Source organism: Carlito syrichta, unplaced genomic scaffold (assembly GCF_000164805.1).
Source record: "Carlito syrichta isolate Samal-C Ts95f unplaced genomic scaffold, Tarsius_syrichta-2.0.1 Scaffold231455, whole genome shotgun sequence".
NCBI classification, from domain to species: Eukaryota; Metazoa; Chordata; class Mammalia; order Primates; family Tarsiidae; genus Carlito; species Carlito syrichta.
The window spans coordinates 39,503-57,614 of NW_007175551.1; the positions used below are offsets into that span (position 1 = coordinate 39,503).

Consider the following 18,112-nt stretch of genomic DNA (forward strand, 5'->3'; position numbering starts at 1 on the left):
CATTTATCTAACTATCTTATAGTGATCCTAAAGTTAGTTATTAAATACCTGTTTCGTTTACTTGAGATATGCGTGTGTCTAATTAGCTTCATGATATAGTTAACTATAGTTATATAGATTTTAATGATAGTTCGTTGATATAATACAGAAAAAATATGAAGTAAATTATAAAATTTTAATAATATTTGGAATAAATGTTTCAGTTTACAGGTTATGAGAAAGTGAAACATAACCTAATGAGACCATTTTTCTTGTCCTACTCTTCAGGAGAAACAGACAATATACTGAATTTGACATCCTGCTGAAGTCACAGATAATGAGGACTTACAATTGCCTGCCATTATTCATCTGGACCTATATGTTTTACACAGTTGACACCATCCTATTGCAAGAAAGAGCTAACAGTCATTTACCAAGCAAAAAGATAGTGGGTCTGACAAAAGATGATGGTAAAATGTTACGTCGCACCAAGCGTGGCTGGATGTGGAATCAGTTCTTCTTGTTGGAAGAATACACAGGCACAGACACGCAATACGTAGGCAAGGTAAGAATTTTTACATAAGAAATCCTAAAGCTGGAATGACAACTATTTTCTTATTTTTACAAAAACTTTTCACATCACTAATGAATAGTCAAAAAATATTTGACTAATCACTATGTTCAGAAGCCATGGTGTTGCAAATTCTTTGCAGCTGGGTGAGAAATGTGACATATTCAGGTGCTAAATGTGAATCAGTGTCCACAATAAACGCCAAATAAGTCACATATGGATTTAATTCACTGTTATTGATTTGATGAGACAAAACAAAACTTAATTGTAATATAGCCAAAAAATACTAAAATATGTTGGTCTGTTGATGAATAGTTTATCATAATTAAGAATAATATACTCTGTATGAGAAATACAGTACTTCTAGATTCTTCTCTTTCTTAATATCAGCCATGCTAAACTTCCTGCTTATAATCCAGATTTAGTCTGGGTTCAAGGCAGAATAAGAAAGACGGGCCGGGCTTGGAGGCTTAGCCTGTAATCCCGCGCTTTGGGAGGCCGAGGTGAATGAATTGCCTGAGCCCAAGGCTTCGAGATCCACCTGGGCAACTTGGCGAGACCTCATCTCTACAATAAATCAAAAATTAACCTGGTGTGGTAGTGCACGCCTGTAGTTCCAGCTACTTGGAAGGCTGAGGCGGAAGGATCGCCGAAGCCCAGCAGGCCGAGGCTGCGGTGGCCGGGAGCGTGCCACTGCACTCCAGTCTGGGCAACAGAGTGAGATTCCAACTCAAAAAAAAAGAGAGAGGGAGAAGACAAAAGAAAGAAAAAGTAGACACTTCCTTTAGGAAGATATAATTTTATGTTTGCAGCAGCAACAACAGTTGCTCTGTAGTAATCAGAAGAAAATGATAATAGAGAATATGTAACTTCATTCTTGTGTTCTATTTTGAGAAAGCAGGTTCATTGCCTCTCTTCTCTATTTTTAGTTTTTAGAGACTTCCTTTTCTTTCTTCAGTTCATTACCTCCCTCTTTTTTCTTTAGTGCTATGACCTTTCTGATGTCCATCATTTTGTATTTATCTATCATTCATACCCTTAGCTATCTCATTCATACCATTCCACATTCAGAAAAATTCATTTGTTTACTGAGATTATCCCCAATTTATTCCCATTGCTGAAAGACTTTAAATTCTTGAGACTAAAACAAAAATATAATTTTCAGTACTAACATTGGCCATAGATCATATATTAACTTTTCTTGATGTTTGGTGCGTGAGTACTTGAAGTGACTGTAATGGTCTGAGTGTTGTTTCATTCACTGAGAGCACTAGGCAAACAAATTAGAAAAAGTCAAAAGTAAAAACAAAACAAGTATCTGATATGGCAACAGTCATAACTTTTTCTTTTAAACCAGAAATACCTTTATTCTGTGAAACTGCCAAACTCTTGATCTAATTCTTTATTCTGTGTGTGGGCCAATCAAAGACAGCCTCTTTTATCAGAAGTCTATTATTTCCTCTTCTTTTGAAATGTCTCGCTTCCAGTTCCATAGGTCATGTTCATTTCGCCCCATCCTATACTCTTGCTGATTCTTTTTTTTTCCTGTTATTTCTTCTCAAGTTAGTCATATGGCATCCTCTGGCATCCCTCATTTAGCATCACTTTTCACACTAGAGTTAATAACTAACATCAAGAAATTCAAGCTCAGCTAGCAAATGTTGTGTCTAAGGATGTGAAATTGCCTTATGATTCTTTTTCTAGGACAGTGTATAAAGGACACATTGAGGTCACAAGGCCTTGCAGAAATGGTTTTATCCCTGGAGATTCATAGATACAGAAGAATAACCACAGACAAAAAGAGTTACTGATAAGCTTGTGGCAGTTAAGGCCGTACTACAAGCATTCACTTTTAGCTGAAAACAAAAGCGCTTCCTACTAAAAATTGAATGTGCATTGATTAATTGCTAAATTGTCCACCATTTCTGCACTGACATTTAAAAATATTAAAATCATTTTGCATACTTTTGTTTATTTTTAATTAATTATCTAATTTGTCATAAAAAGTTACTATATGTATATACATAGTTTGATTTAATTACTTTTCCTAAAATATATTCTTAAATTTATCCTGGAAAAATGACCTCTTTGTTTTACTCATGGACAAGTTAGTGTATTTAATTTTTTGCCTATTTATTCTCAACAACCAAATCATAAAATGAAAAATTCATTATAATAATTTGATTTTTCTGATAACCAAAAACCAGAACACTGTCAACTATTTTAGCATTATCCATGGAAATAATACATGTATAAAAGAGATGCTCCAACAAAATATAACACATATGCCACTTTTTAAAAAAATAAGATAAAATGCTTTCTTATTTTTGTTACAGGACCTTGTCTAAGGCATACCATTACCACATACCTAGTTCATTACAAACGTGGGATTTCTTTTTTTAAGATTGGAAAATATAGTTTATTTAGCATGTAAGTTAGAGAGAGAGAGAACAAATGTGGGATTTCTAGCACTTGATAGCATTTATTATTAAGGGCCTAATCTGTTTGCCTGTCTTTTGACCTCCTTCATTTTCATATTCATAGACAAGCCAGACCCTTAACCCTAAACTTGGTCAAATACATACATTCTGATAAGGATTTATCTTCCTGAGCACCACACAGATTGTTTTTTTAACCACAATCTTTCTGATTGTCTTAGGTAAACCTGAACCTACTCTTCTAGAATCCAGTGCATGGTGGTATTGCCTGTAAAAAAAAAAAAAAAAGCCCGGTCATATTCACTATGTATAATGATTGGAAAGTGATACACATATTCTAATGGTAGCAAATTTTCGTAGTTTGTTCTTAGTTTTATAGAAACTAGGTACCAAAGAAAATTATAAGAAACATACTGATTTATAGGTGGCATAACATTGCCTATAGTTGCAAGGATGTATAATTTCTGGAGATAAAAACTCTGGTTTGATCCTGAATTTAGAGGAAGCCACTATAGAACAAGTAGATAGTAGCAGCAAAATTCAGTAAGCCACACACACACATACTCACAAACATGCAGCTTAAAAGATTTAGTCTTGATTTTCCCACTCGGTAACTATATCCAACATGGATGTTATTTAAAATGCCAAACTCAGATTCTTGTTGGGTTAAATTAAATTTTCACTAAAAATGTTTTATGTCACATTTCTGATATTTTTCTATGATTTTGTGAGGGTCTGCCATTGTCAGTAAGAAAAGCCAGAAGAAAAAAAATAATTAAAATATGCATGAACCTAAGAAGGTGAGATTGCATATAGCACAATAAAAGGTAAAAACAAAAAGGCTCGTCTGGTAGGATAAAGTTAGTCCTCCACTGTGAAAGGTCTAGACTTTTAGGCTGAGTTGTTTTTACATACAGGATGGACTGTGAGTCATCTGTTAACAGCTCTTGTACAAATGAGTTATAGTTTAAGTAAAAGCCTGGAATGATCAGTTTGCTTTCATTGTCAGGATGAATTAGAAGAGGATGAAAATGACGTAAGATGATATTTTATATGGAAATACTGTAGAAATTTTATTTATGCCATATCCGATATTTGTAATATAGAGAAAAAATTCAGAAATGCTGGAATTAAGAGCAACTTTTTGTTTTTCACAATAATGCATTTTGAAGATTGGTCACATTTGATTGAAACTATCAAAAATGTACTAATATTGTTTTAAGTAATAAGGGAAACCTTTGTTCTTACTCAGGAGGATTATAAATCATAATCACCATCTATGTACTTTATCATTTAAATAGACACCATGGAACTGAATTATTTAGGCAGAATAGTAATGCTGTTCAAGAGAGGAATTAAAATAAATTTAACAAGAGGCATAGCAAATGCTCCCACAAATCTGTTAGAGAATCTTCATAAGCACTTGATTTTTTACACATCAGATCAAGGTCCTGAAAGAATCCCTGGTTATCAGGGATTAATAATTAATTAATCATATATCAATTATTATAGATAATTGGGCAGAATTTAACAATTTGATTTAATATCTGGTTGTTAAATCACATTTGTTTCATGAAGAGTCATCCAATTTCCAGACGTAGGAGATATAGTGTTTATTCTTTTTGCAAACAAATGTTAAGATTCACTAAAAATTGGCCAGCCGAGGTGGCTCATGCCTATAATCCTAGCACTTTGGGAGGATTGCCTGAATCAAGGGTTCACAACCTGAGCAACATGATGAGACTTCATCTGTACAATAAATTTAAAAATTTTCTGGACATAGTGGCACACACCTGTAGTTCCAGCTACTTGGAAGGCTGAGGCGGAAGGAATGCCTAAGCCCAGCAGGTCAAGGCTGTGGTGGCCATGAGCATGCCACTGCACTCCAACCTGGGTGACAGAGTGAGACTCTGACTGAAAAAAGAAAAAAAAAGATGCACTGAAAATTGTTAAATATTAACTTAATTGTCCATTACACTTTAATTCAAAAATATGTATTAGCACTTGCTTTGTGCAAAGCAAGGAACATGGTGTCAATGAACTGCCTGTAGTCAATATCAGAATACAATAAGGCATCTTTATTCCAGAATTAGCTGTCAAGTTTTGTAATTTTAATGTAGAGATTTGTAAATTTTATTCTAAAATCATCGGAAGCATAACTGTAGACTGTAGAGTGAAAGAGGATTTTAACATTTATCAAGATCTGCCTTCTTGGTTAAAATTAGTTTAGGTGTTAACGAAAACAATTGGAAACACAGGTACCAAAAGTAAAACGGATAGGGACCTGGTTTAAATTTGATTGAGTATCAAAATGTGACATAACCTCTTTCAAACTTACATATGCTGATGTGTTCACTAAATATTGATATATCCCTAAAGCACATATAAAATGATGGGCTTTTAATATGCAATTTTCTCTGATACTTTTCAGATGCGGCAATTTGATGTGCACATGTAACAGATGGAAGAGACATTAGAGACAGAGATAAAATCTCAGATTTACTGAAAGATTTTTAATGAGTTTTTATAGTATATTAAAGTGTTTTTCAAAATCTAAATAAAATATCTTTATGAAGGTTTTTTAAATGTCAATTGCACCTTTATGGTGCAGTACATGTAACAGCCACTTTTGGTTTATGAATACATTGCATTCCAAAGTTCTCTTTATAGGTTCAGCATTATGACTAGACTCTAGGGTTAATACACTAAGGCTTGTTTAACACTGAGTTCGATAAAACTTCACTTTTAAAATAGAGCTCCAGGCCGGGCTCGGTAACTCAACCTGTAATCCCGCGCCTTTGGGAGGCTGAGGTGAGTGGATTACCCTCGCCCGCGGGTTCGAGACCCGCCTGGGCAGTGAGACCTCATCTCTACAATAAATCAAAAACGCAGCTGGGCGTGGTGGCGCATGCCTGTAATTCCAGCTACTCGGAAGGCTGAGGCGGAAGGATCGCTGGAGCCCAGCAGGTCGAGGCTGCGGTGGCCGGGAGCGGCCACTGCACTCCAGTCTGGGTGACGCAGTGAGACTCCAACTTATAAAAAATAAAATAAAATAGAGCTCCAGTTTTTAATATTTACTGCCAGTACTATATGATTATATCACTGGTCCACTGAAATAGCACACTAAACTAGTCTTCTTACATACTTTTTAAAACATTATTTACTTAGTTTGTGACTCTCAAAAACATTTTACACACTATTTCTTTAATAATATCAATTTGTAGCACAAAATGCCTATAGCAAAATAATCCAAATGTCCTTAAGTAAAATTCAAAGTGTTCAACATTCTTACATATTCTAGTCTATGTTCTATGTCCCCATAATTTTGTAACCTTAGTTCTGGTCAGTGTGAAATATTTCTTCTTCTGTACACCTGGTATTTCTTTCATCATGTCCACAGACAATTTTCCAGAGAGTATCTGAGCCTCCTTTCATAATCTCAACTCTCTTTTTTAGCTCTAAATATATCGCAACTTCTATGCATCCTTTTAGATAAAATCCATTTTTATTCTTCCTGGCTAGAATTTTACCTCAAAATTATGAGATTATCTATCAAAATCTTATTTGTGGAACAATTTTAGTTATTTGAGTCTACCTTCTGTTTTGTCTCCTAGAATCTATGACTTTGGAACTTTGAGTCATTGTTGAATTTAAATTTAGTTTCTTTCTCCAAATGTTTGACATCATGGATTTACTCAAAATTAATCTTCAGCTACCATTTCAAAAAATCTGTATTGAGTGTTTATTAGTCTGAGACCTGAAAATTTGACATTATGCAAAACAGAAAAAGCAGAGAAAATTTCATAGAAATATATTCTCTTATCCTGGTGCTTCAAAGTCAAACTTTCTCAATAAGTATGTTGTTTCATTCCTTATTCTTCCAGTTCCTTTTCTGTATTTCTGTTATATTCAGGGGCTCTAATTGCAACCAAGTTCTCCTATTTTCTACAACTCTCTCAAACATGACATACTTTAGAATCATTTTCACTCTAAAATAATCTCTATGTCGATAATGAAAATAATTATAAACAAATATTAATAATTAAAAAGTAAAATTAAACTAATTAAGACTGAATTAGTATTTGTAACTACTCGTAGACATATTTACATTTAAAACTTAAGTGAATTTTTTCTTTTTTTGCTGAATTGAAGGTGACTGTGAAACTATTTTTAAAATATTTACTGGGGTAGAATATTCTTATTAATATGGCTACCGAATTACATGTAATTTTTTTTCACACTTGCACTGATTTCAGTAGTTTTCAATATTCCAAAGTTCTCTTCCTCTACTTCCAAACTTGCAAATGATCAATTCTACGCTTATATACTCATCAATAAAAGAAAGTAATAAAGAAAAGAAAGGAAGAAATGAATTAAGGAAGGAAGGAGGAAAGGAGAAAGAAGAGAGAAAAGTCAAATTGTCTCCAGGAGGGTATAGAGAGGGAAGAATAGGGAAAAAAATGTAAGCACAAAAATATCAATTATTATTATTGTATAACATAAAAGCAATATATGCTCCCTATAAGAAATCAGGTCCAGAAACTTAAAAATAATGAAAAAAAATCTATGTTACCTATAATTACATCACTAAGACAGGGGTAAAATGTCTAAATATCTATTCTTTTTTTTTTTTTTTTTTGAGTTGGAGTCTCACTCTGTCGCCCAGACTGGAGTGCAGTAGCCGCTCCTGGCCACCGCAGCCTCGCTTGCTGGGTTCCGGCGATCCTTCTGCCTGAGCCTTCCACTATTCTTCTTATTTTTGCTTTTTTAATACCATTATTTTTAATACCATATATTATCTTATATGTACTTTTTCTTGCCTTTCACAGTTGGTGCTATTTTTTGCATTTGATAAAATGTTAGTGTTAACCATGTCATATTATATCATATATATAATCAGAATAATTTCAGCTTTTCCCAAATGTTTTATTTTCACTCTCTCTGGTTTTATACATGTACACAAACACATACAACTCTATGATGGAAATTTCATAACTGATATTTGTAGTACAGTTGGTTTTTTATATCCAAGAATTCCATATTTGTAGATTCAACCAAAGGTGGATTGAAAATATTTGGGAAAAAGTTTGGTTGCAACCTCTACTGAATATGTACAGGCTTTTTTTTCCTGGTTATTATTTCTGAAACAATACAGTATAACAACCATTTACATTGCATTTACATTGTATTAGGTATTATAAGTATGCTAGAGATGATTTAAAATAAATGGAAGGATGTGCATAGAATATATGCAAATACTGCACCATTTTATATTAGAGACTTGAGCAGGGAGTCTTGGAACCAATCGCCCAAGAATACTGTCCCAAGAATAATGTGAGACAACTGTAAATTATAAATTATTCTTTTAAAGAATAGATTACTGAAGGGGAAGTTCCCAAAGATAAACAATATAAATAGTTTCAAAGTTCCGAGTACATATGTGCCAACTGCATTTCAAGAAACTATACCACTTCTCTTCCACCAGCAGTAAACCAATGTATCAGTGTAGAGCATTACTCTGTTGGGTAATTTTTGTTAGATTGTGATTGAATTTTAGTGCTGTGTATTATTATTCTATTTAATTTGGAAAATTGAGCATCTACAATGTAGAACACTATGCTAAATCTTAGAAACTGTAGTAAATTAAATGATCTTGTCCTTACCTTAAAGATCTGCCAACTATAAATAAAATGCTATTATTGCTGAGCTGCTGTAAGATAGACTTACTAAAAGTCTCAGTTAAGAGTATAGTGAACATATACTTTTCTTTTTCTTACTTAATAGACAGAATTCCTAATACCTAAGCTCTATTTAGCCTAATTGGGCACCGGAATAATTCTCCAAATTAATAGTGCATGCATGTTTCTTTATTTAGAAACTGCCATGTTTCCTTTTTCAATGAAGACAGACATTTGTACCAGATATTCACAAATATTCAAACTGTACCTATGCAAATCTTTTGTAATTTCTCCACAGTAAATGCTAATAACTTGTCCTAAGGATCTTATAACTGTGATGGTGGTGTCTGTGGAAATGGTGTTAGAAAGATATTGTAAAGATGTCCAGTCTTCTTTATACAAATTTTATGAGGTAATTGTAGCCACTCTAGAAATACAATTGAATTTGAATATATACTTAGTGAAATTTGATCTGTGTTTATAATTTCACAGCCAGAATTTTCTAAGAATGTGATAACTAAAACATCATATTCAGAAATCTACATTAAAATGGGAGGCATTAAGCTAGATGCTGTAGCTTACACTTGTAATCCTAAAACTTTGGAAAGCCGAGGAAGGAGGATTGTTTAAGCTCAGGAGTTCGAGACTAGCCTAGGTGACATAGCGGGGGAAAAAAGAGAAAAAAAAGTAAAAAAAAATGTGCTCAAAATTAACGAATAAGTGAGTGATTAGAAAAAATCTAAGGAGAATGATAACTTTTTTTCTATGATGGAAGGCAAATATTTGCATATGACCATTTTGTGAAAGTTTCTGCTCCCTCAATACTTTCCAGCAACAAACATTTTTCTTGAAAAATTATGAACATATTCTCCCAATATTTTTTAATTTGTCCTACTCTATAAACATAGACAAGAATTACTGTTGTCATGTGTTAACACTTTTTATAAAAATTAAAGTTTCAAAAATGATTTTGGTGTTTCTTATATACCTGAAAAGAACGTTTATTGCCTACTTTCTGAATACTGTATTTTGCAGTTTTAGCAGAAGTTGATGATAGTATTGTTCAATTCTCTGTCAATACAAGGTTTATATCTCTGTTCAGATTCTTAATAGAAACAGAATTTTTTTAAACTCCATTTAAATTTTTCTTTTTACCTCTGTCATTTGTTCTTAATTTATTTTCATTTAACTTGGTGCATATATAAATGTCTTTTTTATATTTTGATTAAATGTTTTATCATGAAATGTCACCCTTTATGTGTGATATTACTTACTTGAGGTTTACTTTGCCTGTTATTCATTTACCCATATCTATTCTGTCATGATTGTGTTCGTGTGATTTGTCCTCTTCCATCCTTTTGTTCTCCGTCTTTCTCTGTAAATCTATTCTAAAATGCAGGTACAATGACTTATTTTTTATGTAAGTAGCAAAGGGTAGGTTTGTGTAGTCTGACAATGGTATAGTCTGACAATCTTTGCCATTTAATTGGTGCGTTAAGTTCATTCATATGTAATTATTGATATATTTGAATTTATATCTGCCATTTTCTTGTTTTCTATTTTTTCATTTCTTTTTAAGACCTTTGTTTCTGTTCCCTTTCCTATCATTTTTTGGGTCAATGAAGTATTTTTTTTTTAGTATTTGAATTTATGTTCTTTATTGGCTATTCTTAGGTATACTTCTTCATATATTTATGTTTTTAGTGTGTGTTCAAGACATCTCCACATTCATCTTATACTACAGCATAAATTGGACCAATATTATACGTCTTAGCCTATAATGCATTCATTTTACAACAGTATAACTTAATTTTCTTTGTAATAATTTATTCTAGTTTTGTCATATATATTTTATGACAAATATATTTTAAGCTATGCATTGCTAATTATTAAATATTTATTTTAAAATGTTAACAAATGAAAGGAAATGTTTTATATTAGCCTATATGAATAATCATCATGTCCAGTCAGTGCTTTTCATTCTTTTCTAGAGTTTTGAATTTCTATGTGCTATCATTTCCCTTCAACTTGAAGACTTCCTTTAGTCATACCTATAGTGTGGGTCTGCTAGAAACAAATTTTCTTAGCTTTTGTTTATTTAAAACATCTTTATTTAATTTTAATTTTTGAAAAATATTTCAACTGGATGTAAAATTGTGGGTTGACATGACAGGTCTTTTTTCTGTTTTTTGTTTTTGTTTTTTGTTATTTTTATGTTTTAAGTTCTTGTTACATTGTGTTCTGGATTCTACTGCTTTTAATAAGTCAGCTACTATTCCTATTAGTGTTGCCATACAAGGAATAAGTATGTTTCTCTGTCTGCTTTTAAGGTTCTGTCTGTACCTTTGGTTTTAGCAGTTTAATTTTGATACCTAGTTGTGTTTTATTTATCCTGCTGGGTATTCATTGGCCTCCTTAGATCAGTGAGTTGTTTTTCAGCAAATTTTAAAATTAGGTGGCTTTTTAAAAAATCACTTATTTTGTGGCCCATTCTTTCCTGACTTGGGGAACTCCAAATACAAGTATTTTAGGATACTTTATCTTGTCCCATAATTGGAGATCATGTTTAAGTTTTTAAATGATTTGTTCCTGTGATTGAATTTGAGAATGTATTTCTACTGTTTTTATATTTATTCTTATCTTTCTGTGTTCAATCTGCTATTATAAATTTTAAATTCAGATTTTTTTAGTCTTAGAGTTTCTTTATCTGTTCAGTATTTCACATTTTTTGATATTCCTCATGTACTTACCCATTATTTTAATATGCCCTACACATTTGTCAGTATATTTATGACAATTATTTTAAATTTTTTTCCATTCCACCAAACATTTGAATCTTATTTGAGTGTATTCCGCATGGCTATTTATTATTTCATTATGTATTATATTTTTCTGCTTTTTTATTTTCTAGAAAGTTTAGAATACATATTGAACGTTATAAATAACACATTGTGGAAATTCTAGTCTCTTTCTTTAAAGATCATTGAGTTTTGTCCCAAAAGGCAGTAAAATTACTGGATTTTACTTTGATTCAATGTAGGATTTGTTTTAGATATTTCTAAACAGACTTCTATTTGTATATTCCTTTGGTCCTGTGGTATAATCCTTATTTCTAGTACATCTTCCTACTTCTAAGTTATGATTCTATTGATGTTCCACTGAAGATCTCAAAGTGTTTTCCAAGTACGTTTACCCAAGAGGAGCATATATTTTAAATTCTTCTAGTGTCTAGAGTAGCTAAAATCTCTGCTCAGGTTTTAGTCTCCAGACCATTCCTTTTCTCCAGATTCCTTACTCTTAGTCCACAGTATGCATAGCATATCTTACTCTGTACATGTTCAGTTTAGAAGTCAACCACATGTTATGATGCATATGCACATTTTAGGGCTACATCCCCTGTGGCTTCCCCCTTTCCTGGATTTTTCTCTCCTCAATTTTTAGCCATTCATGGAAGCCTTGCATCTTGACCTCTGATTTCTCAATTTAAAATGATTGCTGTTTGAACTCTATTTTACATGAACATGAAATAGAGTATCCCTTCAAGGGGATTAACATAGAGCTTACTCCCTTTATCCCCTTATTTTGTTTGAATTCTCCTAGTTTTTGTTTGCTCCTGGTTATTATCTGATGCCTATAGATAGTATATATGAATTATATAATATGTTATATATAATTTGTAGAGAGTTGATCATTGCTATGGACAATAAAGTTGACCAAATTGCCTTAATTATTGAAGCATTGCAGTTTTATTTTTCAATGTAGTCATATAAGTTTCCCAACTGTTGTCCTCTTTTTTTAAGATCACTGTGATTTCAAAGGGGAAATAATGATATTCATCAGCTGGAATTCTCACAGATTCAAGTTGAATTACAAATTCTAGAAACATTAAAGGAGACATAATACATGGAAAAATAAAATGTATGTGGAAATTAGAAGAATTAAATAACATCCTAAAGAATTAATATCATCCCAATTGAAATACCTGCAAATTTTTGGCAAATTTACTTTTTCAAACTTTCAGGAAGGTGTCTCAAATTGTGCCAGGTATACCTGTACACTCTTTAGCCAGATTCACTAATTATTAATATTTCATCCAATTGGTCTTATGATTCTCTCTGTTTATACAAAGTTTGTTAAGGCAGAAATAGTTTAGTTTTGTTATTACTTTTAGCACTTGCCCTCTCTTGATTTCTACAGAAGTTTTGAAGCATCTGTAAACACATTGGTGAGCAATGAACTCTAATTCTGTTTTCTACTTACTAAATCTCTTCCAGTTCCTCAGTCTTCTGACTGACTTTTTCTACTAAGTTACTTGGAGTTTTGTCTTGTGCATCTGAGGTTTAGATATCAAAAAAATACTTGGGGATGTTGAAAGAGACTTGAGGGCTTCATTCTCTGTGACTCCTCCCTAAGATTGTGCTTCCCAATTTCTTATCACTCTTGCAGACCCAAACTCCCAGCTTAAGCACAATAATACTGCTTCTCTTTGGTTTCTAATTATATAGTCTCTATCTCTCATAAATGGAAAGTACCCTCGGGGGAAATTCTGGTAATGATATAGGACATAAGAAGCTTAAATTAAGTCATAGCTTTTGTAGTTCCTCTTCATCAGTTGGTCTTCAGTGCCTCTCAATTTTTGTCTTTCTAGCTGTATATTTGTTTGTTTGAATCAGGCTCTCTTAATTCTCTTCAATGGGTATATGTGACCAATACAACTACTTTGTAAAAACAAAAACCTGAATGCCAAGATTGCTTTTTAGAAACACAGTACAATGTGAATATGCAGATTTAATGTACACTAAGGCTTATAATATTTTAACATTTTTCAAATATGGTAAGTCAAAATAAACTCTTTTTTCTTCCTTGAAATGCACACTTGTTATTTTTGGCTCATGTTTTAATACATTAGGTAGTATGATTTGAGTATTTCATATCATAGTGGATAGTGTGAGTCATTTTCCTACTCTGACATGTCCCTCTTAAGGATGAAAGTCTTCATATTGTGAATTGCTCTATGTGTTATATAACATGATGTCTCACTGCTTCCTTATTGGCAGAGAATTCAAATCTTCAAATGGCAATCTGCTTTGGCCATACAGAAATGTTTTTTTATTCACTTCTTGTCTGGACCTGGCAAGCCTATTCTAGAGTCACACCCTTGCTCTTCCTGTTACAACAACTTAAGTGCGTGCACGATCAATGACTAGTTTCCCTTCTTTCCAGGGCAGTTGTGAGCACCTACACTCATTGCATAGGTTCATGAGTGAGAGAGCTTGAGAACAAATGTCAAATGTCAATAGACAGTTCTTATTGTTTGAACTTTCTACTCTTTCATTATATTATGCATATAACAGATATGGGACTGAAGGGTGAGAAATATCAGGAGATGTTGGTCAAAGTGTCCAAACTTTTACTTCTAGAATGAATAAACTCTAGAAATAAAATGTAGATGGTGACTATAGTTAATAGTAGTGTGCTTTAAACTTGACATTTACTAAAAGAGTAGATATTGTTTTTACTGTGTGACTAATATGTTAATTATCTTAATTGTAATAATCACTTCATTATGTATATGCAGATCAGACCATCACATAGCATACCTTCAATATATATGTTTTCAGTTATAATTTACATACCTCAATACATTTGGAAAGCAATTAAAATACATTAACACATATCACCATTTCATCTTTTACTGTATTTTATAAAAACACTCCCATCATATTCATTCAGACTAGTTTATTCCTGAAAATATAGATACCACTTTCCTCATCCAATTCAGTGTCTGGTACTTATCAACACACAATTCAATGCTGATTTTAATCTAGGTTTTTGAGCACAGGACTGTGATGGTGTTTATCACTATTGTAATCACAACACTGATTAAGCACAAGATATCAGAGATAAAAATGAACAGGAAGATATCTTCTAAACACATGGAACTGCTTTGCAAGAGTTCTACAAAAAGCGGGGGTAGATGAAATATCATGTTCATTCACTTTCTATATTCATAAGTACAAAAACCATTATTTTGCTCATTAAAGATGACTTTTTGTTGACATGAATACCTGATCTCAACATATAGAGCAGAGTGGAAAAAATTAAATTTTAAAATATCTCATGCAAGATAGTTAAAACTGAACTATACTAAATAACCTAAATATTACAAGTTGTTTTGTTACTGTTTCAATGCATTTTAAAATGAAAACATGCATTGCAAATTGTTTTGAATCCTTAACTCTAATCATCATATTAAAATAGAAAATAAGATAATAGCACAAAATAAAAGAAAATCCATTCAAATAAATATTCATTAATATTTGCTCCCTAGCTGGGCTTGGTGGCTCAGCCTGTAATCCCACGCCTTTGGGAAGTTGAGGTGAGTGGATTGCCTGAACCCGCGAGTTCGAGACCTGTCTGGGCAGCGAGACCTCATCTCTATAATAAATAAAAAATCAGCTGGGCTGGTAGCGCATGCCTGTAATTCCAGCTACTCAGAAGGCTGAGGCGGAAGGATCGCCAGAGCCCAGCAGGGCGAGGCTTCGGTGGCCGGGAGTGGCCACTGCACTCCAGTCTGGGCGACAGAGTGAGACTCCAACTCAAAAAAAAATAAAATAAAATTTGCTCCCTAACAAGTATTAGGGCAGAGGCAAACACTCAAATCAGTGAAATTTCTTTTTGTTGGAATCACTTGAAAAGCTTTGGTCATGGAAATGTTTGAAACTGATGAATAATATTCTATAATTACATATTTGTGATAAATGTAAATTCAAGCTCAATTGTATACCAGTAGTTAATATAGCTTACACTGCTAATCTTTAAGGAACATCTTTTATAAAAAGTAAATAAATAAAATAGATACTTACAGAGGGATTACAAGCTATTGTACAGAAGAGATTTACATATTTACACCATCAGATACCTAGCAGGACCTTCCATAAGCTAAACGCACCATTGTGGCTCAAGTTTTTCAATTTCTTAAGTCATCAACTGAAGTTATAATATACACCTAGTGTAGAAAGTATAGTCAATAATCAATTTTAAAATCTCACTGATTCCCAGTGATGAGATATTGCTTTAAAGCTAGATAAAAATTTTAATTTACTATTACCTTGCTGCAGTTAGCAATCCCATGATTAAGACTTATCATTCTCTTTAAGTTTCTTTCTCCTAACAACAGCCTGTAACTATGGGCAAGACCAGTGGACTTTTTTCAGTGTTTGGCCATATGTTGCTTTTCTTGATTAGAATTATTTCAATATTTTGCCTAATAGGGTCATTGACAAGCATCTAGTAGAGAAAGTACTGTTGACCCTTGAACAACATGAATTTGAATACATAGGTTCACTTATACGTTAATTTTTTTCAACCAAACAGAGATGGAAAACACAGTATGCGTGGGATTGTGTGTTTCACAGGGTCTACTGCAGGAATTGGTTATACAAGGAATTTTCTACATGTAGGGTGTCCTGAAACAAGTTACCCACTTAAAATGTGATATGAAAATATATAAAAAATAGATTCCAGAAAAAATAAATGCATTGAATTTATTATTGGTGTCTCCTCCGTTTTTATTCCTCCTCTGTGATTGATCTGATTCTATTGATTTCTAAGTGTGGTTCTCTGTTGCTGCTGTGAGCAGTCAATCTTTCAATGTCTCCAGTCGAGTTTCTTACATTAGATTCCTAACTAGTCTATTAGACTATTCCTAATAGTCTTAACTATTGCCTCTCATTTCCTCTTCCCTTTCAAATTAGTTTTTTTAAAACTTACCAGAGTACATTACTTCTAAATAAAATACCATAATTTTATCCCCTTCAAACATTTTTATGGTTCTTGCTTAGAGAAAACACTCAAATATGTTGTGATTGCCATTCTTTTAAAATCTTTTACATTAGGAAATTCACCATTATTCACAGCATAATCACACCATATTTAATTTAGCATTTAATTCTTTTTCTTTCTCAGTTTATTTATTCCTTCCATCTTGTTCTATGAATATTAAATCCTGTTCAGATTTAAAAGTTCTTCATTTAATGGCATTTTTTATGAGCCATTTGCTCACCTGTCAGTTGGTGATTGCAGTTTACTCTGTTAATATATATTTTACTGTGTTTTAATATATGTTTATCATACTGTTGTGTGTGTGTCTTGAATGCTTTTGTGTGCATGCTGTGAAAAAAAATAACCCTCTTACATTTTTAATACCCTTAGCATAGTGTAGGCCTGTCTAATACACACATGCACACACATTTGTTAGGGCAATAAAAACAGATTTTATACGGAAAGAGATTTCATTGTAAAATTCACAAGCAAATATTCTAAAGCAAATCCTATTGCTAAAGTGCATTTCAGACATGTGGGTCGATTTTAACAACATATACACATAATATGTTGCATGATACTTATTCACTCCAAACTTTTATTTTTAAATGTAGGTCTTATATTTAATGAATTTTGTACATTGAGAGTGCAATGGTTAACATTACTCAAAGCCAGTCCTATTGAGCAGGTATTTCCCTTAAGTTGGACTTAAATAGTGAGATTGAAAATATATTTAAGTAGTGAGCACTTCCCAGAGTGTAAAAATTGCCTGTTGGAGAGGATATGTTCAAGACTGTAACCTGCGTTTGTGTTCCATGAGATATAATATGACTGATGAGTGAATCCTAATTTTTTCTCATGTCATTTCACTCCTGATAATGCGTGCTTCATCTTGACCATTTTCATGGTGAATAATGCTGGAATCATAAAGTACGCATTCTCTTTTCTGACTTTGTGGTCAAGGCTAGAAATAGAGGTTCCCGTTTTAGCTTTACATAAAGCTGAAAAGAAGCAGAGTTTGCATTTGTGTCAAAAGGAACTTCATAGGACAAAAGGTAGCTGAAATGTGTGAATTGTGATAAGAATGACTTTTTCTATGTCAAAGCGTTTCTAATGTTTTTACTGCTAACATTCTTTCCCCCTCTATGGATCAAAAAATTTAGAGGAAATGAAAGTTTATGTTGGTATTCACTTTGAATTATACGTGAACATCCAAAGACCATTCTTAATGTATTTATGTTAGACATTCGAATCACTGTAGGATTTGCAAGATGTATGAAAAAAAAATTATATTTATATAGCTACATAGGACAAGGTCAATTTTGCAAAATTAGTTTCTTTTCTTAATAAGTCAGGTCTAGCATATGTAAATGTATGGAAAAAATTCAGTGAAGGCAGATAAATGAAGGTTCTGATTACTATTGCATACATTTCAGAAGGTACTCAATTATTCTATCATATGTCTCTGGAATTGTTGCAATGGTTTAGTTATTTTCTATGCTTATTTTAGGATAGCAAATCTGATAAATATGATATAACTTGGGCAATGCAGCTTGATCATGAATATCCAAGCAGCACTATATTGGGAGAAACCTTTATACAGTACATGGAACACATACATC

The 18,112-nt window shown here is 32.6% G+C and overlaps 1 protein-coding gene across 1 annotated transcript in view; it reads left to right on the forward strand.

The window, feature by feature from the left end:
• The first annotated feature begins 272 nt into the window (after positions 1-272).
• CDH9 (cadherin 9) overlaps positions 273-18,112 on the forward strand; it is a 106,573-nt gene continuing 88,733 nt past the window's right edge. The window contains exon 1 of the mRNA XM_008051757.1: positions 273-544. Coding sequence (XP_008049948.1) covers positions 317-544 — 228 coding nt within the window. The 5' untranslated portion in view covers positions 273-316. The remainder of the gene's footprint in view (positions 545-18,112) is intronic.